Source organism: Oncorhynchus mykiss, chromosome 6, assembly GCF_013265735.2.
Source record: "Oncorhynchus mykiss isolate Arlee chromosome 6, USDA_OmykA_1.1, whole genome shotgun sequence".
Classification (NCBI taxonomy): domain Eukaryota; kingdom Metazoa; phylum Chordata; class Actinopteri; order Salmoniformes; family Salmonidae; genus Oncorhynchus; species Oncorhynchus mykiss.
Window position 1 is genome coordinate 6,444,714 of NC_048570.1, and position 27,593 is coordinate 6,472,306.

The 27,593-nt window shown below is 38.0% G+C and overlaps 1 protein-coding gene across 5 annotated transcripts; it reads right to left on the reverse strand.

Moving 5' to 3' along the window:
• Nucleotides 1-578: 578 nt before the first annotated feature.
• On the reverse strand, nucleotides 579-27,543 carry LOC110525182 (golgin subfamily A member 6-like protein 22). Of its 5 annotated transcripts, XM_036979279.1 has the most exons (21): nucleotides 26,099-26,699; nucleotides 25,898-25,924; nucleotides 21,163-21,528; nucleotides 20,434-20,439; nucleotides 18,241-18,246; nucleotides 16,708-16,713; nucleotides 14,122-14,127; nucleotides 12,243-12,248; nucleotides 11,275-11,280; nucleotides 10,425-10,430; nucleotides 9,345-9,350; nucleotides 5,325-5,330; nucleotides 4,665-4,670; nucleotides 3,993-3,998; nucleotides 3,162-3,167; nucleotides 2,581-2,655; nucleotides 1,997-2,310; nucleotides 1,610-1,912; nucleotides 1,355-1,423; nucleotides 1,161-1,228; nucleotides 579-721 (listed from the first exon to the last, which is right to left on the reverse strand). In XM_036979279.1, the coding sequence occupies exons 2-18, from the start codon at nucleotides 25,917-25,919 to the stop codon at nucleotides 1,751-1,753; spliced, it is 1,011 nt and encodes a 336-aa protein (XP_036835174.1). In that variant the 5' UTR covers nucleotides 25,920-25,924; nucleotides 26,099-26,699; the 3' UTR covers nucleotides 579-721; nucleotides 1,161-1,228; nucleotides 1,355-1,423; nucleotides 1,610-1,750. The 5 variants fall into 5 exon arrangements, with proteins under 5 accessions (XP_036835174.1, XP_036835170.1, XP_036835169.1 ...); XM_036979275.1 differs by lacking the exon at nucleotides 26,099-26,699 and adding an exon at nucleotides 27,192-27,543 and having other exon boundaries at nucleotides 1,610-2,310; XM_036979274.1 differs by having other exon boundaries at nucleotides 1,610-2,310; nucleotides 26,099-26,688.
• Nucleotides 27,544-27,593: the final 50 nt, after the last annotated feature.

Below are 27,593 nucleotides of genomic sequence, written 5' to 3' on the forward strand. Positions count from 1 at the left end.
CCATAGACAGTACAAAAACCCCAGACAGGACAAAAAACCCTAGACAGGACAAAAACCCATAGACAGTACAAAAACCCTAGACAGGACAAAAACCCCAGACAGGACAAAAACCCTAGACAGGACATAACCCTAGACAGGACATAAACCCCCGACAGGACAAAAACCCTAGACAGTACAAAAACCCTAGACAGGACAAAAACCCTAGACAGGACAAAAACCCCTAGACAGTACAAAACCCTTAGACAGGACAAAAACCCTAGACAGTACAAAAACCCTAGACAGGACAAAAACCCTAGACAGGACAAAAACCCTAGACAGGACCAAAAAACCCCAGACAGGACAAAACCCCATAGACAGGACAAAACCCTAGACAGGACAAAACCCCTAGACAGGACAAAAACCCCTAGACAGGACTAAAACACAACAAACCACCCCTTGTCACACCCTGACCTAACCAAAATAATAAAGAAAACAAGGATAACTACGGTCAGGGCGTGACATCTGTAGACCTCTCACTCTCCTCAAACATTAATAAACTCTTACGGACAGATTGGTTTGGAGCCAGAGTCTCGTGTGGATCAGAAGACTGTGTTGGCTTCCACCAGTCTTCAGGTTGTCAGATATGGTGACTTGGTTTCACCGAACCACAAGGAGGTTAACTCCATGCTGTGTCTCCTCCTCAGTGGAAGTGTGGGGTCTGTATCTGAGGTCTCTCCTCCCACTGTAACACAACATAGAGAACTGGTCAACATACTGACTTCATCAGAGACACATTTAAAACATAGTATAAACAAACTACAAATACATTACACATCATAGTGAAATATAGATTATTGGAGAAAATAGAGAATTATCAAGATTGATGACAGTTTGAGACAATATTGATAACTCACTAAGGGAAGGATGGTCACTATAGACTAGAAACAGTAGGAGACAACAGGACAATATTGATAAACTCACTAAGTGAAGGATGGTCCACTATAGACTAGAAACAGTAGGAGACAACAGGACAATATTGATAACTCACTAAGTGAAGGATGGTCACTATAGACTAGAAACAGTAGGAGACAACCGGACAATATTGATAACTCACTAAGTGAAGGATGGTCCACTATAGACTAGAAACAGTAGGAGACAACAGGACAATATTGATAACTCACTGGATGGAGGAAGGTTGATGATGTTTCTCCTGGGAGTATGGAACCTGTATCTGACGTCTCTCCATGTTCTAAAATAATAGAACAACCATTTAGAATGGGAACATTTACCTCAGTGACACATGAAGGCACATAGACCTACTGAAGGGGAGTTCTGGGTTTCTACTGAAATGTTAAGTCTCACATATCTCACTCACCAGTCATCTGGGCTGAGATCTCTCTTCTCAGTCTCTCTACCTCAGTCTTCACATCACATATCTGTTGAGCTGAAATAACAAAGGAGGACTAGGATCTGAATTCTGTGTTAAAGGACTTTAGACAGAATATGATGCAGAGGGGAAAGTATGAAGTGATGGACAACAATATTCACAACTCAGTGGAGAGTCGACAATAACCTGAGAATTGAGGAAAGTACAGAAGACTAAATGTATTAATGGTGTGAATAATCTTACCCAGTTCAGCATTTTCATTGTTGACATCCTCCACCCTGTTTGTCTCTCTCCTTTAACTGGTTCTCTCTCTCCTCTAGTAGGTTGTCTTTCTCTTCTACTTCCTGTCTCCTCTCTTCTACTTCCTGTCTCCTCTCTTTTAGTTCATTTTTCTTTTCCCTCCAGTAGTTTCTCTCTCTCTTTCAGTAGTCTGTCCTTCTCTCCCAGTCTGTGGTTCCTGTCCTCTAGTTGAATGTCTCTATCCTTTAGTTGTTTGACTCTCTCTTCCAGTAGTCTGTCCTTCTCTCCCAGTCTGTGGTTCCTGTCCTCTAGTTGAAGGTCTTTTTCCTGCAGTAGGACTCTGAAGTTCTCTACTTGGCTGTTCTTGTCCTGCAGGTTCTTTCTCAGAGCCTCTAGTTGAATGTCTCTATCCTTTAGTTGCTTGTCTTTCTCTTCCAGTTGGTTTTCTTTCTCTTCTAATAGTTTCTCCCTCTGTTCCATTATCTGGTTCTTCTCCTCCAGGAGTCTCTCTTTCTCTCTCACTTCCTGGGTCATATCATCCAGTTGTGTGTCTTTCTCTCTCACTTCCTGGGTCATATCATCCAGTTGTCTGTCTTTCTCTCTCACTTCCTGGGTCATATCATCCAGTTGTGTGTCTTTCTCCTTTAGTTGTTTCATCATCTCCTGTCTTAATTTCTCTTTTAATTCTTTTTCCATCTTCAACTCTGAGAATAATTAACATATTTAATTGGTTGTTTGAATAAGTAATGTATTAATTCATTCAATAGTATGTCTATAAAGACATTATCATTTGATGGAGGTGGTACAATTATTAGTAATTATTTCCTCCAGTCAACAGTTATCTGAGCTGAACCAATCATCAACTGGTCTATTGACTATTTGATACATTACAAATGAATTAGTCTGAAAAACTGAATGACATCACTCATGTTCCCTGATTCAATCCTCTCTCCTCCAGACTCTCTCATACTTACCAAGCTCACCAGCTGATGCCTCCCTCTTCAGCTTGTCCTCCTGGGTCTCACGTTGTAAATACCGTGATCCTGAGTCTATGGTGTAAAACAGAGAGGTGAGTTCTGTGTGGTAGACGACATCACTATATACAGAACAAACAGGACCAATCAAATTTCTCCTGTCACTCAAGCCTCCCTCATGTAGGGACTGTGGGCACCAATGAGATCTGGTTAACTTCATAAATAATGTTGTTTTGTTATTGGTCTTTGTCTGATCAAATTATTATTGTCATTGTTTGTGATAACCAGCATTGGGCTCTATGTCAGATACAGGATATTGTGTCAGGAGGCAGGGTTCTATGGAATATACATTCAGTAGAATGTGAAGAACATATGACATCATAATCCAAACTACCTTGAGAACATTTGGGGAGAGTTTTGATAAATGTAAAGAAACTGATTTCATTTGTAGCCTTGAAGAAGACACACTGCTGTTCACAAGGCCTGTAGTTTTTATAGTATCAGATTAACACTCTGGTCTGTTCTTTGTCTTGTGTTATTGGTTGTCAATAAACAAAACGGATAAATAAGTAATTACTCACCAAATCCTGATCATCCATTATCCAAGATGGAGAGTCATGAATAATGATCATGTAAAACAGAATGCATTAGTTATTATTGTTCATTGAATTTCTGTCTCATTACATAATTTAATGAAATACCATACATCATATTGGAATGACTGTTCATCACATTCATTACTAATGTACATCTAGGGAAAGGGATATAAGCAGTGCTACTATTGGAACAGTCTAAACATCACAGAATGATTCATACTAGGACATCAAACTGAATTCAAGCTGATTCCATGTTCATTTTGGAGTGTGAAATGTTGACCTCTATAGCAGATATATAGTGGGAGGACTATGTGAAATATTGACCTCTATAGCAGATATATAGTGGGAGGACTATGTGAAATATTGACCTCTATGGCAGATATATAATGGGAGGACTATGTGAAATATTGACCTCTATAGCAGATATATAATGGGAGGACTATGTGAAATATTGACCTCTATGGCAGATATATAGTGGGAGGACTATGTGAAATATTGACCTCTATGACAGATATATAGTGGGAGAACTATGTGAAATGTTGACCTCCATAGCAGATATATTGTGGGAGAACTATGATATGAAATTCTGGATAATTTGAAGAAAATCTATACATATTAATCCAAACTACCTTGAGAACATTTTGGGAGAGTTTTGATAAATGTAAAGAAACTGATTTCATTTGTAGCCTTGAAGAAGACACACTGCTGTTCACAAGGCCTGTAGTTTTTATAGTATCAGATTAACACTCTGGTCTGTTCTTTGTCTTGTGTTATTGGTTGTCAATAAACAAAACAGACAAATAAGTAATTACTCACTCTCATCTGATCATCCATTATCCAAGATGGAGAGTCATGAATAATGATCATGTAAAACAGAATGCATTAGTTATTATTGTTCATTGAATTTCTGTCTCATTACATAATTTAATGAAATACCATACATCATATTGATATGACTGTTCATCACATTCATTACTAATGTACATCTAGGGAAAGGGATGTAAGCAGCATTACTCTATGAGCAGTCTGAGAATGACTGAATGCTTCATAATAAGACATCAAGCTAAATTCAAGCTGATTCTATTTTCATTTTGGTGAGTGAAATGTTGACCTCTATAGCAGATATATTGTGGGAGGACTATGTGAAATATTGACCTCTATAGCAGATATATAGTGGGAGGACTATGTGAAATATTGACCTCTATAGCAGATATATAGTGGGAGGACTAGTGAAATATTGACCTCTATGGCAGATATTTTGTGGGAGGGCTAAGTGAAATATTGACCTCAATGTCAGATATATTGTGAACATTTTGGGAGAGTTTTGATAAATTTAAAGAAACTGATTTAATTTGTATCCTTGAAGAAGACACACTGCTGTTCACAAGGCCTGTAGTTTTTATAGTATCAGATTGACACTCTGGTCTGTTCTTTGTCTTGTGTTATTGGTTGTCAATAAACAAAACAGACAAATAAGTAATTACTCACGTTGGACTGATCATCCATTATCCAAGATGGAGAGTCATGAATAATGATCATGTAAAACATAATGCATTAGTTATTATTGTTCATTGAATTTCTGTCTCATTACATAATTTAATGAAATACCATACATCATATTGGAATGACTGTTCATCACATTCATTACTAATGTACATCTAGGGAAATGGATATAAGCAGTGCTATGTGAAATATTGACCTCTATGGCAGATAGATAATGGGAGGACTATGTGAATTATTGACCTCTATAGCAGATATATAGTGGGAGGACTATGTGAAATATTGACCTCCATGGCAGATATATAGTGGGAGAACTATGTGAAATGTTGACCTCCATAGCAGATATATTGTGGGAGGACTATGTGAAATGTTGACCTCCATAGCAGATATATTGTGGGAGATCTATGATATGAAAATTCTGGATAATTTGAAGAACATCTATGCATCTTAATCCAACCTACCTTGAGAACATTTTGGGAGAGTTTTGATAAATGTAAAGAAACTGATTTAATTTGTAGCCTTGAAGAAAAAACACTGCTGTTCACAAGGCCTGTAGTTTTTATAGTATCAGATTAACACTCTGGTCTGTTCTTTGTCTTGTGTTATTGGTTGTCAATAAACAAAACAGACAAATAAGTAAATACTCACCCTCATCTGATCATCCATTATCCAAGATGGAGAGTCATGAATAATGATCATGTAAAACAGAATGCATTAGTTATTATTGTTCATTGAATTTTTGTCTCATTACATAATTTAATGAAATACCATACATCATATTGGAATGACTGTTCATCACATTCATTACTAATGTACATCTAGGGAAAGGGATGTAAGCAGCACTACTATGTGAGCAGTCTGAGAATGACTGAATGCTTCATAATAAGACATCAAGCTAAATTCAAGCTGATTCTATTTTAATTTTGGAGTGTGAAATGTTGATCTCTATGGCAGATATATTGTGGGAGGTTTATGGTATTGATCCTGATCATCCATTATCCAAGATGGAGAGGAATGAATATTGATAATGTATAACAAAATGTATGAGTTATTACAGTTACATTCAATCCAATTTCAGTCACATTACATAATTTAATCAAATACCATACATCATATTGATATGACTGTTCATCACATTCATTACTAATGTACATCTAGGGAAAGGGATATAAGCAGTGCTACTATTGGAACAGTCTAAACATCACAGAATGATTCATACTAGGATATCAAACTGAATTCAAGCTGATTCCATGTTCATTTTGGAGTGTGAAATGTTGACCTCTATAGCAGATATATAGTGGGAGGACTATGTGAAATATTGACCTCTATAGCAGATATATAAATGGGAGGGCTATGTGAAATATTGACCTCTATGGCAGATATATTGTGGAAGGACTATGTGAAATATTGACCTCTATGGCAGATATATAGTGGGAGGACTATGTGAAATATTGACCTCTATGGCAGATACAGTGCCTTGCGAAAGTATTCGGCCCCCTTGAACTTTGCGACCTTTTGCCACATTTCAGGCTTCAAACATAAAGATATAAAACTGTATTTTTTTGTGAAGAATCAACAACAAGTGGGACACAATCATGAAGTGGAACGACATTTATTGGATATTTCAAACTTTTTTAACAAATCAAAAACTGAAAAAATTGGGCGTGCAAAATTATTCAGCCCCCTTAAGTTAATACTTTGTAGCGCCACCTTTTGCTGCGATTACAGCTGTAAGTCGCTTGGGGTATGTCTCTATCAGTTTTGCACATCGAGAGACTGACATTTTTCCCATTCCTCCTTGCAAAACAGCTCGAGCTCAGTGAGGTTGGATGGAGAGCATTTGTGAACAGCAGTTTTCAGTTCATTCCACAGATTCTCGATTGGATTCAGGTCTGGACTTTGACTTGGCCATTCTAACACCTGGATAGGTTTATTTTTGAACCATTCCATTGTAGATTTTGCTTTATGTTTTGGATCATTGTCTTGTTGGAAGACAAATCTCCGTCCCAGTCTCAGGTCTTTTGCAGACTCCATCAGGTTTTCTTCCAGAATGGTCCTGTATTTGGCTCCATCCATCTTCCCATCAATTTTAACCATCTTCCCTGTCCCTGCTGAAGAAAAGCAGGCCCAAACCATGATGCTGCCACCACCATGTTTGACAGTGGGGATGGTGTGTTCAGCGTGATGAGCTGTGTTGCTTTTACGCCAAACATAACGTTTTGCATTGTTGCCAAAAAGTTCCATTTTGGTTTCATCTGACCAGAGCACCTTCTTCCACATGTTTGGTGTGTCTCCCAGGTGGCTTGTGGCAAACTTTAAACAACACTTTTTATGGATATCTTTAAGAAATGGCTTTCTTCTTGCCACTCTTCCATAAAGGCCAGATTTGTGCAATATACGACTGATTGTTGTCCTATGGACAGAGTCCCCCACCTCAGCTGTAGATCTCTGCAGTTCATCCAGAGTGATCATGGGCCTCTTGGCTGCATCTCTGATCAGTCTTCTCCTTGTATGAGCTGAAAGTTTAGAGGGACGGCCAGGTCTTGGTAGATTTGCAGTGGTCTGATACTCCTTCCATTTCAATATTATCGCTTGCACAGTGCTCCTTGGGATGTTTAAAGCTTGGGAAATCTTTTTGTATCCAAATCCGGCTTTAAACTTCTTCACAACAGTATCTCGGACCTGCCTGGTGTGTTCCTTGTTCTTCATGATGCTCTCTGCGCTTTTAACGGACTATCACAGTGCAGGTGCATTTATACGGAGACTTGATTACACACAGGTGGATTGTATTTATCATCATTAGTCATTTAGGTCAACATTGGATCATTCAGAGATCCTCACTGAACTTCTGGAGAGAGTTTGCTGCACTGAAAGTAAGGGGGCTGAATAATTTTGCACGCACAGTTTTTCAGTTTTTGATTTGTTAAAAAAGTTTGAAATATCCAATAAATGTCGTTCCACTTCATGATTGTGTCCCACTTGTTGTTGATTCTTCACAAAAAAATACAGTTTTATATATTTATGTTTGAAGCCTGAAATGTGGCAAAAGGTCGCAAAGTTCAAGGGGGCCGAATACTTTCGCAAGGCACTGTATATTGTGAAAGGGAAAGGAAAGGGGGGATACCTAGTCAGCTGTCCAACTGAATGTATTCAACTGAGATGTGTCTTCCGCATTTAACTCAACCCCTCTAAAATGTTGAGCTCTACAACAGATATTTTGTGGGAGGGATATGTGAAATGTTGACCTCTTTGGCAGATATATTGCGGGAGAACTATGTGAAATGTTGACCTCTATAGCAGATATATTTTGGGAGGACTATGTGAAATGTTGACCTCTATGACAGATATATAGTGGGATGACTATGTGAAATATTGACCTCTATGGCAGATATATAGTGGGAGGACTATGTGAAATATTGACCTCTATGGCAGATATATAGTGGGAGGACTATGTGAAATATTGACCTCTATGGCAGCTATATAGTGGGAGGACTATGTGAAATATTGACCTCTATGGCAGATATATAGTGGGAGGACTATGTGAAATATTGACCTCTATGGCAGATATATAGTGGGAGGACTATGTGAAATATTGACCTCTATGGCAGATATATTGTGAAAGGGAAAGGAAAGGGGGATACCTAGTCAGCTGTCCAACTGAATGTTTTCAACTGAGTTGTGTCTTCCGCATTTAACTCAACCCCTCTAAAATGTTGAGCTCTACAACAGATATTTTGTGGGAGGGATATGTGAAATGTTGACCTCTTTGGCAGATATATTGCGGGAGAACTATGTGAAATGTTGACCTCTATAGCAGATATATTTTGGGAGGACTATGTGAAATGTTGACCTCTATGACAGATATATAGTGGGATGACTATGTGAAATATTGACCTCTATGGCAGATATATTGTGGGAGGACTATGTGAAATATTGACCTCTATGGCAGATATATAATGGGAGGACTATGTGAAATATTGACCTCTATGGCAGATATATAGTGGGAGGACTTTGTGAAATATTGACCTCTATAGCAGATATACTGTGGGAGGACTATGTGAAATGTTGACCTCTATGGCAGATATATAGTGGGAGGACTATGTGAAATATTGACCTCTATGGCAGATATATAATGGGAGGACTATGTGAAATATTGACCTATATGCCAGATATATTGTGGGAGGGCTAAGTGAAATATTGACCGCAATGCCAGATATATTGTGGGAGGGCTGTGTGAAATGTTGACCTCAATGCCAGATATATTGTGGGAGGGCTATGTGAAATATTGACCTCAATGTCAGATATATTGTGGGAGGACTAAGTGAAATATTGACCTCAATGCCAGATATATTGTGGGAGGCCTATGTGAAATGTTGACCTCAATGCCAGATATATTGGTGGACGGCTAAGTGAAATATTGACCTCTATAGCAGATATATTGTGGGAGGGTTATGTGAAATATTGACCTCAATGTCAGATATATTGTGAACATTTTGGGAGAGTTTTGATAAATGTAAAGAAACTGATTTAATTTGTAGCATTGAAGAAGACACACTGCTGTTCACAAGGCCTGTAGTTTTTATAGTATCAGATTAACACTCTTGTCTGTTCTTTGTCTTGTGTTATTGGTTGTCAATAAACAAAACAGACAAATAAGTAATTACTCACATGGTGCTGATCATCCATTATCCAAGATGGAGAGTCATGAATAATGATCATGTAAAACAGAATGCATTAGTTATTATTGTTCATTGAATTTCTGTCTCATTACATAATTTAATGAAATACCATACATCATATTGGAATGACTGTTCATCACATTCATTACTAATGTACATCTAGGGAAAGGGATGTAAGCAGCACTACTATGTGAGCAGTCTGAGAATGACTAAATGCTTCATAATTAGACATCAAACTAAATTCAAGCGGATTCTATTTTCATTTTGGTGAGTGAAATGTTGACCTCTATGGCATATATATTGTGGGAGGTTTATGGTATTGATCCTGATCATCCATTATCCAAGATGGAGAGGAATGAATATTGATAATGTATAACAAAATGTATGAGTTATTACAGTTACATTCAATCCTATTTCAGTCACATTACATTATTCAATCAAATACCATCCATCATATTGATATGACTGTTCATCACATTCATTACTAATGTACATCTAGGGAAAGGGATGTAAGCAGTGCTACTATTGGAACAGTCTAAACATCACAGAATGATTCATACTAGGACATCAAACTGAATTCAAGCTGATTCCATGTTCATTTTGGAGTGTGAAATGTTGACCTCTATAGCAGATATATAGTGGGAGGACTATGTGAAATATTGACCTCTATAGCAGATATATAGTGGGAGGACTATGTGAAATATTGACCTCTATAGCAGATATATAATGGGAGGACTATGTGAAATATTGACCTCTATGACAGATATATAGTGGGAGAACTATGTGAAATGTTGACCTCCATAGCAGATATATTGTGGGAGAACTATGATATGAAAAGTCTGGATAATTTGAAGAAAATCTATGCATATTAATCCAAACTACCTTGAGAACATTTTGGGAGAGTATTGATAAATGTAAAGAAACTGATTTAATTTGTAGCCTTGAAGAAGACACACTGCTGTTCACAAGGCCTGTAGTTTTTATAGTATCAGATTAACACTCTGGTCTGTTCTTTGTCTTGTGTTACTGGTTGTCAATAAACAAAACAGACAAATAAGTAATTACTCACCTAATCCTGATCATCCATTATCCAAGATGGAGAGTCATGAATAATGATCATGTAAAACAGAATGCATTAGTTATTATTGTTCATTGAATTTCTGTCTCATTACATAATTTAATGAAATACCATACATCATATTGGAATGACTGTTCATCACATTCATTACTAATGTACATCTAGGGAAAGGGATATAAGCAGTGCTACTATTGGAACAGTCTAAACATCACAGAATGATTCATACTGGGACATCAAACTGAATTCAAGCTGATTCCATGTTCATTTTGGTGTGTGAAATGTTGACCTCTATAGCAGATATATAGTGGGAGGACTATGTGAAATATTGACCTCTATGGCAGATATATAGTGGGAGGAATATGTGAAATATTGACCTCTATGCCAGATATATAGGAGGAGGACTATGTGAAATATTGACCTCTATAGCAGATATATAGTGGGAGGAATATGTGAAATATTGACCTCTATGCCAGATATATAGGAGGAGGACTATGTGAAATATTGACCTCTATAGCAGATATATAGTGGGAGGACTATGTGAAATGTTGACCTCTATAGCAGATATATAATGGGAGGACTATGTGAAATATTGACCTCTATAGCAGATATATTGTGGGAGGGTTATGTGAAATATTGACCTCAATGTCAGATATATTGTGAACATTTTGGGAGAGTTTTGATAAATTTAAAGAAACTGATTTAATTTGTAGCCTTGAAGAAGACACACTGCTGTTCACAAGGCCTGTAGTTTTTTATAGTATCAGATTAACACTCTGGTCTGTTCTTTGTCTTGTGTTATTGGTTGTCAATAAACAAAACAGACAAATAAGTAATTACTCACCTAATACTGATCATCCATTATCCAAGATGGAGAGTCATGAATAATGATCATGTGAAACAGAATGCATTAGTTATTACTGTTCATTGAATTTCTGTCTCATTACATAATTTAATGAAATACCATACATCGTATTGGAATGACTGTTCATCACATTCATTACTAATGTACATCTAGGGAAAGGGATATAAGCAGCGCTATGTGAAATATTGACCTCTATGGCAGATAGATAATGGGAGGACTATGTGAAATATTGACCTCTATGGCAGATATATAGTGGGAGGACTATGTGAAATATTGACCTCTGTGGCAGATATATAGTAGGAGGACTATGTGAAATATTGACCTCTATAGCAGATATATAATGGGAGGACTATGTGAAATATTGACCTCTATAGCAGATATATAATGGGAGGACTATGTGAATTATTGACCTCTATAGCAGATATATAGTGGGAGGACTATGTGAAATATTGACCTCTATAGCAGATATATAATGGGAGGACTATGTGAATTATTGACCTCTATAGCAGATATATAGTGGGAGGACTATGTGAAATATTGACCTCTATAGCAGATATATAATGGGAGGACTATGTGAATTATTGACCTCTATAGCAGATATATAGTGGGAGGACTATGTGAAATATTGACCTCTATAGCAGATATATTGTGGGAGAACTATGTGAAATATTGACCTCCATGGCAGATATATTGTGGGAGATCTATGATATGAAAATTCTGGATAATTTGAAGAACATCTATACATATTAATCCAACCTACCTTGAGAACATTTGGGGAGAGTTTTGATAAATGTAAAGAAACTGATTTAATTTGTAGCCTTGAAGAAGACACACTGCTGTTCACAAGGCCTGTAGTTTTTATAGTATCAGATTAACACTCTGGTCTGTTCTTTGTCTTGTGTTATTGGTTGTCAATAAACAAAACAGACAAATAAGTAATTACTCACGTTTTGCTGATCATCCATTATCCAAGATGGAGAGTCATGAATAATGATCATGTAAAACAGAATGCATTAGTTATTATTGTTCATTGAATTTCTGTCTCATTACATAATTTAATGAAATACCATACATCATATTGGAATGACTGTTAATCACATTCATTACTAATGTACATCTAGGGAAAGGGATATAAGCAGCACTACTATGTGAGCAGTCTGAGAATGACTGAATGCTTCATAATAAGACATCAAGCTAAATTCAAGCTGATTCTATTTTAATTTTGGAGTGTGAAATGTTGATCTCTATGGCAGATATATTGTGGGAGGTTTATGGTATTGATCCTGATCATCCATTATCCAAGATGGAGAGGAATGAATATTGATAATGTATAACAAAATGTATGAGTTATTACAGTTACATTCAATCCAATTTCAGTCACATTACATAATTTAATCAAATACCATACATCATATTGATATGACTGTTCATCACATTCATTACTAATGTACATCTAGGGAAAGGGATATAAGCAGTGCTACTATTGGAACAGTCTAAACATCACAGAATGATTCATACCAGGATATCAAACTGAATTCAAGCTGATTCCATGTTCATTTTGGAGTGTGAAATGTTGACCTCTATAGCAGATATATAGTGGGAGGACTATGTGAAATATTGACCTCTATGGCAGATATATAGTGGGAGGACTATGTGAAATATTGACCTCTATAGCAGATATATAAATGGAAGGACTATGTGAAATATTGACCTCTATGGCAGATATATAGTGGGAGGAATATGTGAAATATTGACCTCTATAGCAGATATATAGTGGGAGGAATATGTGAAATATTGAACTCTATGGCAGATATATAATGTGAGGACTATGTGAAATATTGACCTCTATGGCAGATATAGTGTGAAAGGGAAAGGAAAGGGGGATACCTAGTCAGCTGTCCAACTGAATGTTTTCAACTGAGTTGTGTCTTCCGCATTTAACTCAACCCCTCTAAAATGTTGAGCTCTACAACAGATATTTTGTGGGAGGGATATGTGAAATGTTGACCTCTTTGGCAGATATATTGCGGGAGAACTATGTGAAATGTTGACCTCTATAGCAGATATATTTTGGGAGGACTATGTGAAATGTTGACCTCTATGACAGATATATAGTGGGATGACTATGTGAAATGTTGACCTCTATGACAGATATATAGTGGGATGACTATGTGAAATATTGACCTCTATGGCAGATATATTGTGGGAGGACTATGTGAAATATTGACCTCTATGGCAGATATATAGTGGGAGGACTATGTGAAATATTGACCTCTATGGCAGATATATAATGGGAGGACTATGTGAAATATTGACCTCAATGCCAGATATATTGTGGGAGGGCTATGTGAAATATTGACCGCAATGCCAGATATATTGTGGGAGGGCTATGTGAAATGTTGACCTCAATGCCAGATATATTGTGGGAGGGCTATGTGAAATATTGACCTCAATGTCAGATATATTGTGGGAGGGCTAAGTGAAATATTGACCTCAATGCCAGATATATTGTGGGAGGCCGATGTGAAATGTTGACCTCAATGCCAGATATATTGGTGGACGGCTAAGTGAAATATTGACCTCTATAGCAGATATATTGTGGGAGGGTTATGTGAAATATTGACCTCAATGTCAGATATATTGTGAACATTTTGGGAGAATTTTGATAAATGTAAAGAAACTGATTTAATTTGTAGCCTTGAAGAAGACACACTGCTGTTCACAAGGCCTGTAGTTTTTATAGTATCAGATTAACACTCTGGTCTGTTCTTTGTCTTGTGTTATTGGTTGTCAATAAACAAAACAGACAAATAAGTAAATACTCACCCTCATCTGATCATCCATTATCCAAGATGGAGAGTCATGAATAATGATCATGTAAAACAGAATGCATTAGTTATTATTGTTCATTGAATTTCTGTCTCATTACATAATTTAATGAAATACCATACATCATATTGGAATGACTGTTCATCACATTCATTACTAATGTACATCTAGGGAAAGGGATATAAGCAGCACTACTATGTGAGCAGTCTGAGAATGACTGAATGCTTCATAATAAGACATCAAGCTAAATTCAAGCTGATTCTATTTTAATTTTGGAGTGTGAAATGTTGATCTCTATGGCAGATATATTGTGGGAGGTTTATGGTATTGATCCTGATCATCCATTATCCAAGATGGAGAGGAATGAATATTGATAATGTATAACAAAATGTATGAGTTATTACAGTTACATTCAATCCAATTTCAGTCACATTACATTATTCAATCAAATACCATAGTGATGTGATGTACATCAGAGGGGTGTGAGTGTTCATCACATTCATTACTAATGTACATCTAGGGAAAGGGATATAAGCAGTGCTACTATTGGAACAGTCTAAACATCACAGAATGATTCATACTAGGATATCAAACTGAATTCAAGCTGATTCCATGTTCATTTTGGAGTGTGAAATGTTGACCTCTATAGCAGATATATAGTGGGAGGACTATGTGAAATATTGACCTCTATGACAGATATATAGTGGGAGGACTATGTGAAATATTGACCTCTATGACAGATATATAGTGGGAGGACTATGTGAAATATTGACCTCTATGGCAGATATATAGTGGGAGGACTATGTGAAATATTGACCTCTATGGCAGATATATAGTGGGAGGACTATGTGAAATATTGACCTCTATGACAGATATATAGTGGGAGGACTATGTGAAATATTGACCTCTATGGCAGATATATAGTGGGAGGACTATGTGAAATATTGACCTCTATGGCAGATATATAGTGGGAGGACTATGTGAAATATTGACCTCTATGGCAGATATATAGTGGGAGGACTATGTGAAATATTGACCTCTATGGCAGATATATAATGGGAGGACTATGTGAAATATTGACCTCTATGGCAGATATATAGTGGGAGGACTATGTGAAATATTGACCTCTATGGCAGATATATAGTGGGAGGACTATGTGAAATATTGACCTCTATGGCAGATATATTGTGAAAGGGAAAGGAAAGGGGGATACCTAGTCAGTTGTCCAACTGAATGTTTTCAACTGAGTTGTGTCTTCCGCATTTAACTCAACCCCTCTAAAATGTTGACCTCTACAACAGATATTTTGTGGGAGGGCTAAGTGAAATATCGACCTCAATGCCAGATATATTGTGGGTGGTCTAAGTGAAATATTGACCTCTATAGCAGATATATTGTGGGAGGGCTAAGTGAAATATCGACCTCAATGCCAGATATATAGTGGGAGGGCTAAGTGAAATATTGACCTCTATAGCAGATATATTGTGGGAGGACTAGGTGAAATATTGACCTCAATGCCAGATATATTGTGGGAGGGCTAAGTGAAATATCGACCTCAATGCCAGATATATTGTGGGTGGTCTAAGTGAAATATTGACCTCTATAGCAGATATATTGTGGGAGGGCTAAGTGAAATATCGACCTCAATGCCAGATATATTGTGGGAGGGCTAAGTGAAATATTGACCTCTATAGCAGATATATAGTGGGAGGACTATGTGAAATATTGACCTCTATAGCAGATATATAGTGGGAGGACTATGTGAAATATTGACCTCTATAGCAGATATATAGTGGGAGGACTATGTGAAATATTGACCTCAATGCCAGATATATAGTGGGAGGACTATGTGAAATGTTGACCTCAATGCCAGATATATTGTGGGAGGACTATGTGAAATATTGACCTCAATGCCAGATATATTGTGGGAGGACTATGTGAAATGTTGACCTCAATGCCAGATATATTGGTGGACGGCTAAGTGAAATATTGACCTCTATAGCAGATATATTGTGGGAGGACTATGTGAAATATTGACCTCAATGCCAGATATATAGTGGGAGGACTATGTGAAATGTTGACCTCAATGCCAGATATATTGTGGGAGGACTATGTGAAATATTGACCTCTATAGCAGATATATAATGGGAGGACTATGTGAAATATTGACCTCTATAGCAGATATATTGTGGGAGGACTAAGTGAAAGGGAAGTTAAAGGGAAAAATGTATTCCTAGTCAGTTGTCCAACTGAATGTATTGTACTGAAATATGTCTTCCACATTTAACTCAACCCCTCTGACATGTTGAGCTCTATAGCAGATATTCTGTGGGAGATCTATGATATGAAAATTCTGGATAATTTGAAGAACATCTATACATCTTTATCCAACCTACCATGAGAACATTTGGGGAGAGTTTTGATAAATGTAAAGAAACTGATTTAATTTGTAGCCTTGAAGAAGACACACTGCTGTTCACAAGGCCTGTAGTTTTTATAGTATCAGATTAACACTCTGGTCTGTTCTTTGTCTTGTGTTATTGGTTGTCAATAAACAAAACAGACAAATAAGTAATTACTCACGTTTTGCTGATCATCCATTATCCAAGATGGAGAGTCATGAATAATGATCATGTAAAACAGAATGCATTAGTTATTATTGTTCATTGAATTTCTGTCTCATTACATAATTTAATGAAATACCATACATCATATTGATATGACTGGTCATTACATTCATTACTAATGTACATCTAGGGAAAGGGATGTAAGCAGTGCTACTATTGGAACAGTCTAAACATCACAGAATGATTCATACTGGGACATCAAACTGAATTCAAGCTGATTCCATGTTCATTTCGTAGTGAGAAATGTTGACCTCAAAAGCAGATATATTGTGGGAGGACTATGTGAACTATTGACCTCTATGGAAGATATATTGTGGGAGGACTATGTGAACTATTGACTTCTATAGCAGATATATTGTGCGAGGACTATGTGAAATATTGACATCTATAGCAGATATATTGCGGGAGGGCTATGTGAAATATTGACCTCAATGGCAGATATATTGTGAAAGGCAAAGGAAAGGGGGATACCTAGTCAGTTGTCCAACTGAATGTATTCAACTGAGATGTGTCTATTGCATTTAACTCAACCCCTCTAAAATGTTGAGCTCTACAACAGATATTTTGTGGGAGGGATATGTGAAATGTTGACCTCTTTGGCAGATATATTGCGGGAGAACTATGTGAAATGTTGACCTCTATGGCAGATATATTGTGGGAGGACTATGTGAAATATTGACCTCTATAGCAGATATATAGTGGGAGGACTATGTGAAATATTGACCTCAATGCCAGATATATAGTGGGAGGACTATGTGAAATGTTGACCTCAATGCCAGATATATTGTGGGAGGACTATGTGAAATATTGACCTCAATGCCAGATATATTGTGGGAGGACTATGTGAAATGTTGACCTCAATGCCAGATATATAGTGGGAGGACTATGTGAAATGTTGACCTCAATGCCAGATATATTGTGGGAGGACTATGTGAAATATTGACCTCAATGCCAGATATATAGTGGGAGGACTATGTGAAATGTTGACCTCAATGCCAGATATATTGTGGGAGGACTATGTGAAATATTGACCTCTATAGCAGATATATAATGGGAGGACTATGTGAAATATTGACCTCTATAGCAGATATATTGTGGGAGGACTAAGTGAAAGGGAAGTTAAATGGAAAAATGTATTCCTAGTCAGTTGTCCAACTGAATGTATTGTACTGAAATATGTCTTCCACATTTAACTCAACCCCTCTGACATGTTGAGCTCTATAGCAGATATTCTGTGGGAGATCTATGATATGAAAATTCTGGATAATTTGAAGAACATCTATACATCTTTATCCAACCTACCATGAGAACATTTGGGGAGAGTTTTGATAAATGTAAAGAAACTGATTTAATTTGTAGCCTTGAAGAAGACACACTGCTGTTCACAAGGCCTGTAGTTTTTATAGTATCAGATTAACACTCTGGTCTGTTCTTTGTCTTGTGTTATTGGTTGTCAATAAACAAAACAGACAAATAAGTAATTACTCACGTTTTGCTGATCATCCATTATCCAAGATGGAGAGTCATGAATAATGATCATGTAAAACAGAATGCATTAGTTATTATTGTTCATTGAATTTCTGTCTCATTACATAATTTAATGAAATACCATACATCATATTGATATGACTGGTCATTACATTCATTACTAATGTACATCTAGGGAAAGGGATGTAAGCAGTGCTACTATTGGAACAGTCTAAACATCACAGAATGATTCATACTGGGACATCAAACTGAATTCAAGCTGATTCCATGTTCATTTCGAAGTGAGAAATGTTGACCTCAAAAGCAGATATATTGTGGGAGGACTATGTGAACTATTGACCTCTATGGAAGATATATTGTGGGAGGACTATGTGAACTATTGACCTCTATAGCAGATATATTGTGCGAGGACAATGTGAAATATTGACATCTATAGCAGATATATTGCGGGAGGGCTATGTGAAATATTGACCTCAATGGCAGATATATTGTGAAAGGCAAAGGAAAGGGGGATACCTAGTCAGTTGTCCAACTGAATGTATTCAACTGAGATGTGTCTATTGCATTTAACTCAACCCCTCTAAAATGTTGAGCTCTACAACAGATATTTTGTGGGAGGGATATGTGAAATGTTGACCTCTTTGGCAGATATATTGCGGGAGAACTATGTGAAATGTTGACCTCTATGGCAGATATATTGTGGAAGGACTATGTGAAATATTGACCTCTCTAGCAGATATATTTTGGGAGGACTATGTGAAATGTTGACCTCTATGACAGATATATAGTGGGAGGACTATGTGAAATATTGACCTCAATGTCAGATATATTGTGGGAGGGCTAAGTGAAATATTGACCTCAATGCCAGATATATTGTGGGAGGGCTATGTGAAATATTGACCTCAATGCCAGATATATTGTGGGAGGGATAAGTGAAATATTGACCTCAATGCCAGATATATTGTGGGAGGGCTAAGTGAAATATTGACCTCTATAGCAGATATATTGTGGGAGGGCTAAGTGAAATATTGACCTCTAAAGCAGATATATAGTGGAAGGGTTATGTGAAATATTGACCTCAATGTCAGATATATTGTGGGAGGGCTAAGTAAAATATTGACCTCAATGTCAGATATATTGTGGGAGGGCTAAGTGAAATATTGACCTCAATGTCAGATATATTGTGGGAGGGCTAAGTGAAATATTGACCTCAATGTCAGATATATTGTGGGAGGGCTAAGTGAAATATTGACCTCAATGCCAGATATATTGTGGGAGGGCTAAGTGAAATATCGACCTCAATGCCAGATATATTGTGGGAGGGCTAAGTGAAATATTGACCTCTATAGCAGATATATTGTGGGAGGGCTAAGTGAAATATCGACCTCAATGCCAGATATATTGTGGGAGGGCTAAGTGAAATATTGACCTCTATAGCAGATATATTGTGGGAGGACTAGGTGAAATATTGACCTCAATGCCAGATATATTGTGGGAGGGCTAAGTGAAATATCGACCTCAATGCCAGATATATTGTGGGAGGACTATGTGAAATGTTGACCTCAATGCCAGATATATAGTGGGAGGACTATGTGAAATGTTGACCTCAATGCCAGATATATTGTGGGAGGACTATGTGAAATATTGACCTCAATGCCAGATATATAGTGGGAGGACTATGTGAAATGTTGACCTCAATGCCAGATATATTGTGGGAGGACTATGTGAAATATTGACCTCTATAGCAGATATATAATGGGAGGACTATGTGAAATATTGACCTCTATAGCAGATATATTGTGGGAGGACTATGTGAAAGGGAAGTTAAAGGGAAAAATGTATTCCTAGTCAGTTGTCCAACTGAATGTATTGTACTGAAATATGTCTTCCACATTTAACTCAACCCCTCTGACATGTTGAGCTCTATAGCAGATATTCTGTGGGAGATCTATGATATACAAATTGTGGAAATTTTGAAGAACATCTATACATCTTAATCCAACCTACCTTGAGAACATTTTGGGAGAGTTTTGATAAATGTAAAGAAACGGATTTAATTTGTAGCCTTGAAGAAAACACACTGCTGTTCACAAGGCCTGTAGTTTTTATAGTATCAGATTAACACTCTGGTCTGTTCTTTGTCTTGTGTTATTGGTTGTCAATAAACAAAACAGACAAATAAGTAATTACTCACCTGATACTGATCATCCATTATCCAAGATGGAGAGTCATGAATAATGATAATGTAAAACAGAATGCATTAGTTATTATTGTTCATTGAATTTCTGTCTCATTACATAATTTAATGAAATACCATACATCATATTGGAATGACTGTTCATCACATTCATTACTAATGTACATCTAGGGAAAGGGATGTAAGCAGCACTACTATGTGAGCAGTCTGAGAATGACTGAATGCTTCATGATAAGACCAAGCTGAATTCAAGCTGATTCTATTTTCATTTTGGTGAGTGAAATGTTGTTCTCTATGGCAGATATATTGTGGGAGGTTTATGGTATTGATCCTGATCATCCATTATCCAAGATGGAGAGGAATGAATATTGATAATGTATAACAAAATGTATGAGTTATTTCAGTTACATTACATTATTCAATCAAATACCATACATCATATTGATATGACTGGTCATCACATTCATTACTAATGGCAATCAAGGGACGTGACAGTAATGTTGGAATGGTTCTAATGCTTTAGGACCAGCTCAAAGCTCAGAGTGATGGTAATATGCATTGTAACTAGTTGATATTCAGAATGAATCTAGTCTATTCATCTGTAACTCCTACTATGAACTCCTACCTACATGAGAAAGTACAAGTGTTCTGTACAGGGAAAGAGATTGGTTGTTATTGTTGTTGTTTAGGTGTTTAGAAACATTACTGGAGTTCTAGAACACTTACCTTCTCTGACCAATAAACTCACTGCAGCCTCATCCTTCTGTTCTCCATGGATGACCTGACAGATGTAGACTCCTATATCTGACCACCTGAAGTCTCTCAGCCTCAGAGACACGTTGCCTCTCTTCAGCTTCTGGGTGATCAGACTCACTCTGCCCTCATAGCCACTCCTCTCTGTCACCTGGCCATTCTTATACATGTAAATACACTCTGTCCCTTTAAACCACCTGATCGTAGTGGCAACAGCACTGGTGTCAGGTGTCAGCACTGGTGTCAGGTGACTGGTGTCAGGTGAGATGTGACAGGGGAGGGTGACCTCTTCACCAACTTTAACCTCCACATGGTCTTCTGAGGTGAGTTTAAACTGATCTGTTCAGAAAGAGAGAACATTTCATGTTTAATGACATCATCTGTGTCAGGAACACAAATCCTCTCAGTACATTTATAAACACATCTGAATTAATAACTACAACAGACATACAACAACCAGGACCATGTCAATTCTAAAATACAACCCCCACAATCCCAGACAGACAGATTCATTTGAAGGAAAGTCTATATGTCATAGAAGAATGTGATGCTACAATCTAGAATGATATTATCCCATTTGTTCCCACATCTTTCCCAGACATGCCACTATGCTAATCTTATGCCACTAGTAGTCTAACATGTCATCCATTTTGATTATTTATTTATTTAAAAGTATGTTTTATTCTTGGTCACAGTTGTGACAGAGTCCTCTGTCTATAATAACATGAACAGATATTTACCCTTATTCCTCAACCTCAATATCTATATACCTCAGCCCACTTACCTACACACCTAAACTCAATGACCCACACATCCCAGTCCTGTTACCCCTATTCCTCAACCTCAATATCTATTTACCTCAGCCCACTTACCCACACACCTAAACTCAATGACCCACACACCCCAGCCCTATTACCCCCATGTCCTAACCCCAACACCCACATGCCAATACCCTTAAACCTATACAAGCAAGTACAGATACAGGCATATCCTGTCCCTAAATGAACTGTGTGTTACTCAAGACCCCAGTTCCTTTGCCAATGCACCTCATCCCTGTTACCCACGTTCCTTAGGCCTGTTACCCACGTTCCTTAGGCCTGTTACCCACGTTCCTTGGGCCTGTTACCCACGTTCCTTAGGCCTGTTACCCACGTTCCTTAGGCCTGTTACCCACGTTCCTTAGGCCTGTTACCCACGTTCCTTAGGCCTGTTACCCACGTTCCTTAGGCCTGTTACCCACGTTCCTTAGGCCTGTTACCCACGTTCCTTAGGCCTGTTACCCACGTTCCTTAGGCCTGTTACCCACGTTCCTTAGGCCTGTTACCCACGTTCCTTAGGCCTGTTACCCACGTTCCTTAGGCCTGTTACCCACGTTCCTTGGGCCTGTTACCCACGTTCCTTAGGCCTGTTACCCACGTTCCTTAGGCCTGATACCCACGTTCCTTAGGCCTGTTACCCACGTTCCTTAGGCCTGTTACCCACGTTCCTTAGGCCTGTTACTCACGTTCCTTAGGCCTGTTACCCACGTTCCTTAGGCCTGTTACCCACGTTCCTTAGGCCTGTTACCCACGTTCCTTAGGCCTGTTACTCACGTTCCTTAGGCCTGTTACCCACGTTCCTTAGGCCTGTTACCCACGTTCCTTAGGCCTGTTACCCACGTTCCTTAGGCCTGTTACCCACGTTCCTTAGGCCTGTTACCCACGTTCCTTAGGCCTGTTACCCACGTTCCTTAGGCCTGTTACCCACGTTCCTTAGGCCTGATACCCACGTTCCTTAGGCCTGTTACCCACGTTCCTTAGACCTGATACCCACGTTCCTTAGGCCTGTTACCCACGTTCCTTAGGCCTGTTACCCACGTTCCTTAGGCCTGTTACCCACGTTCCTTAGGCCTGTTACCCACGTTCCTTAGGCCTGTTACCCACGTTCCTTAGGCCTGTTACCCACGTTCCTCAGCCCTGTTACCCACGTTCCTTAGGCCTGTATTCCCCAAGTCACCAACAGTAACCTTTATCCAGCTATTCGCTGCACACCACAACCCTGTTATCAGCATGTTTTAGTGCTGTGACATCTGACCTGTAAACACTAATCATTTCATAGATAAACTAATATAACAGTGGTATAACACATGTGTCCCAGCCCCAATCTCTTTTTCTACCACAACCCTGTTATCAGCATGTTTTAGTGCTGTGACATCTGACCTGTAAACACTAATAATTTCATAGAGAAACTAATATAACAGTGGTATAACACATGTGTCCCAGCCCCAATCTCTTTTTCTACCACAACCCTGTTATCAGCATGTTTTAGTCCTGTGACATCTGACCTGTAAACACTAATCATTTCATAGATAAACTAATATAACAGTGGTATAACACATGTGTCCCAGCCCCAATCTCTTTTTCTACCACAACCCTGTTATCAGCATGTTTTAGTCCTGTGACATCTGACCTGTAAACACTAATCATTTCATAGGTAAACTAATATAACAGTGGTATAACACATGTGTCCCAGCCCCAATCTCTTTTTCTACCACAACCCTGTTATCAGCATGTTTTAGTCCTGTGACATCTGACCTGTAAACACGAATCATTTCATAGATAAACTAATATAACAGTGGTATAACACATGTGTCCCAGCCCCAATCTCTTTTTCTACCACAACCCTGTTATCAGCATGTTTTAGTCCTGTGACATCTGACCTGTAAACACTAATCATTTCATAGATAAACTAATATAACAGTGGTATAACACATGTGTCCCAGCCCCAATCTCTTTTTCTACCACAACCCTGTTATCAGCATGTTTTAGTCCTTTGACATCTGACCTGTAAACACTAATAATTTCATAGAGAAACTAATATAACAGTGGTTATAACACGTGTCCCAGCCCCAATCTCTTTTTCTACCACAACCCTGTTATCAGCATGTTTTAGTCCTGTGACATCTGACCTGTAAACACTAATCATTTCATAGATAAACTAATATAACAGTGGTATAACACATGTGTCCCAGCCCCAATCTCTTTTTCTACCACAAACGTTGTTGCCAGAAAGGATTTGAATGGACAATAGACGTCCATCCAGCCCCATTACCTGTATGGACCTTGTGTATCCCTACACCCCATTCATTACCTGTATGGACCTTGTGTATCCCTACACCCCATTATAAACCAGGGAGATCCATGGGCATAATCATATAAAACATGTCTACCCCAGTGTCCAACCTCAACATTCATACTAACCAGGTCTACCCCAGTGTCCAAGACTCAACATTCATACTAACCAGGTCTACCCCAGTGTCCAACCTCAACATTCATACTAACCAGGTCTACCCCAGTTTCCAAGACTCAACATTCATACTAACCAGGTCTACCCCAGTGTCCAAGCCTCAACATTCATACTAACCAGGTCTACCCCAGTGTCCAAGCCTCAACATTCATACTAACCAGGTCTACCCCAGTGTCCAAGACTCAACATTCATACTAACCAGGTCTACCCCAGTGTCCAAGCCTCAACATTCATACTAACCAGGTCTACCCCAGTGTCCAAGCCTCAACATTCATACTAACCAGGTCTACCCCAGTGTCCAACCTCAACATTCATACTAACCAGGTCTGCCCCAGTGTCCAAGCCTCAACATTCATACTAACCAGGTCTACCCCAGTGTCCAAGCCTCAACATTCATACTAACCAGGTCTACCCCAGTGTCCAAGCCTCAACATTCATACTAACCAGGTCTACCATTGTGCAAGAGACACTAAACAAACTAATAACATTAAATATCACTTCAGTTATTATACTAATTCACTTTATGGGTCTATACATGGCCAATTCCCCCTGAAATTACAACATATTATGTTTTACAGTAAACATTTCTGATTTAAACATCAGTGAAGGTTAATGGATGATGGTAAATCATCTGTAACATCATTTAGAAGTAAATCCTGAACCGAACTCAACTTAAATCTACTGAAGAAAAGGATCTGTTATGACTAAATATATAGAATAAATTAGAGGCTCTGTATTTCTCCATTAGACAGACATGTTTGTCAGGTAGCTGAGCACTTAAGAGCATTGGACCAGTAACCCAAACGTTGCTGGGTTGAGTCCCTGAGGAAACTAGGAAAACATGTGTTGATAAGCCCTTGAGCAAGGCACTTAATCCTAATGGCTCTGGATACATATTTATTTAACGAGGCAAGTCAGTTCAGAACAAATTCTTATTTACAATGACAGCCAGACAACACTGGACCAATTGTGCTCTGCCCTATGCCACTCCCAATCATGTTATACAGCCTGGAATTGAACCAGAGACTGTAGAGACACCTCTCACACTGAGACACAGCACCATAGACAGCTGCTCCACTCAGGAGAACAACTTATTTGTTGATATGTACAACTTTAACTTCTCTAGAGCCAGTAAAGTACAAAAGGTTGATTTTCTTCCATATTGTGTCAGACTGGATTAAATGGGTTCTATAATAAAGAGATGTTTGGAGGGAGAGGTCACTGTGGAGCAGTAGAGCTGTTTCTCACAGACACAAACTCAGCTACAACTCCTCATGTTACAAACACATTTCATCCAGACACACATTTACACATAAAGACAAATTAAACCACAAACACATTTCATTTTCAATAGTTGGTTTAGTTCTGTTCTCCCAGATACATGAAAGAAAAGTTAATCATTAATTATAGCATGGTGACTTACTATGAACTCTGGACTCTGCCATTTTAACTGCAATAAAAAGAGAAAACATTCATATTTACATCATTACCATTCATCAAATTCTCTCTTTTGCTCAATCACACAGATACAAACATCACTTCCTCTTTCTCCAGTCCTCATTGTTTTAAAACAGGACTGTTGTGTCTAGTTTGGAAAGTGAAATATACTGACATCTCCTCTTACCTTTACTGGTCTTCACGTCCTCCACTTCACATTCAAAATAGTTGATTTAAATCCATAACCACTCTAATAGTCACTATATGTGCATATCTACACGTTTTTACAGAACAATCTACACCTCAGTCCTATACTGAGACACAACTTTCACTTTCAACTTTGCACAGGTAGTTGGACATTCTGCACAATGCTGTGTCATGTGGTAGCCCCTGGCAACAGTGTTTTACCCTGTTCATCCTCAAACCCAAACCAGTATGTTCTGACCCAGCTGTAGATGTTCAGTATAGCAGCAAATCACTACAATAGGTGGCTTTTCTGCAACTGAATTCAATGTAAATGTTATATATTTATTTTGTCATGTTTTTTATTTTGAGTACAAAATATACAAGTGATGCTAGATCTTATGTTTTACAGGGAGATATTTAAAGCTGCATTTGATTTCAACTGTTTGTTTTTAAGTTAATTGCCTGTATTACCACCTGCCCTGCTTGTTCACAGCTGATCTGTCGTTCTCTATCTAGACAATATTACCATGTCGTCTTAGAAGGTTACTGGTGATTTGTCATGAACTATTTCTCATTGGGCCCCATTCAGTGAAACAGTTCATTCAGCCTCATTTACTGCTTTAAACATAGCTGATATGGATGACTTGCTTAAACAAATGTGGTTTCTACTGTTAATGGAGATGAACAAACTATGGCATAATGGGAAGACAAGCGGATAAGAGACAATCAGTAATTTAGATTAAGATATTAATGAGCGAGCCAGGAGGGACGTAGTCAATATATAAAATGGCGCCGATAGAGAGGGCGGAAGTGATTCTAGCCCCGAGGCAACATTCCAGTGTTATTTCTTACATTGTTAGCCAGACATTTTAGTGTGTTATTACATACAACCGGGAAGAAGGTGGGGTGTGTGTTTCATTTCTCAATAAAACGAGAAAACATTCATATTTACATCATTACCTTTCATCAAATTCTCTCTTTTGCTCAATCACACAGATACAAACATCACTTCCTCGTTCTCCAGTCCTCATTGTTTTAAAACAGGACTGTTGTGTCTAGTTTGGAAAGTGAAATATACTGAGATCTCCTCTTACCTTTACTGGTCTTCACGTCCTCCACTTCACATTCAAAATAGTTGATTTAAATCTATAACCACTCTAATAGTCACTATATGTGCATATCTACACGTTTTTACAGAACAATCTACACCTCAGTCCTATACTGAGACTTTCACTTTCACATTTGCTCAGGCACTTGGAGTAAACTCCTCCCCCCCAGCCTCTCTGGTTATTAGAAAACCCAGCCACAAAGTCTAAATTGTCTACAGGCCTATCGTAAAATGTCATGAAAACAAAAACGTAAATTTCTGATCTTAATTTAGGTTTAAGGTTCGGCATAAGGTCAGCAGTGTGTCGAATAGGGTTCAAATCAGAAGACCGATCCAGCCAGCAGATGGTAGTGATGGTCTTTAATTATAGTCATATTATCCTGAGCTG

Coding starts and splice junctions, on each gene's coding strand:
- LOC110525182 (XM_036979275.1), bottom strand. CDS start 25,919: ATGGCAGAGTCCAGAGTTCATA. Junction 21,529..25,897: donor GGCAGAGTCCAGAGTTCATA/GTAAGTCACCAT, acceptor CTTTCTGAACAG/ATCAGTTTAAACTCACCTCA. Junction 2,311..2,580: donor GGCATCAGCTGGTGAGCTTG/GTAAGTATGAGA, acceptor AATTATTCTCAG/AGTTGAAGATGGAAAAAGAA.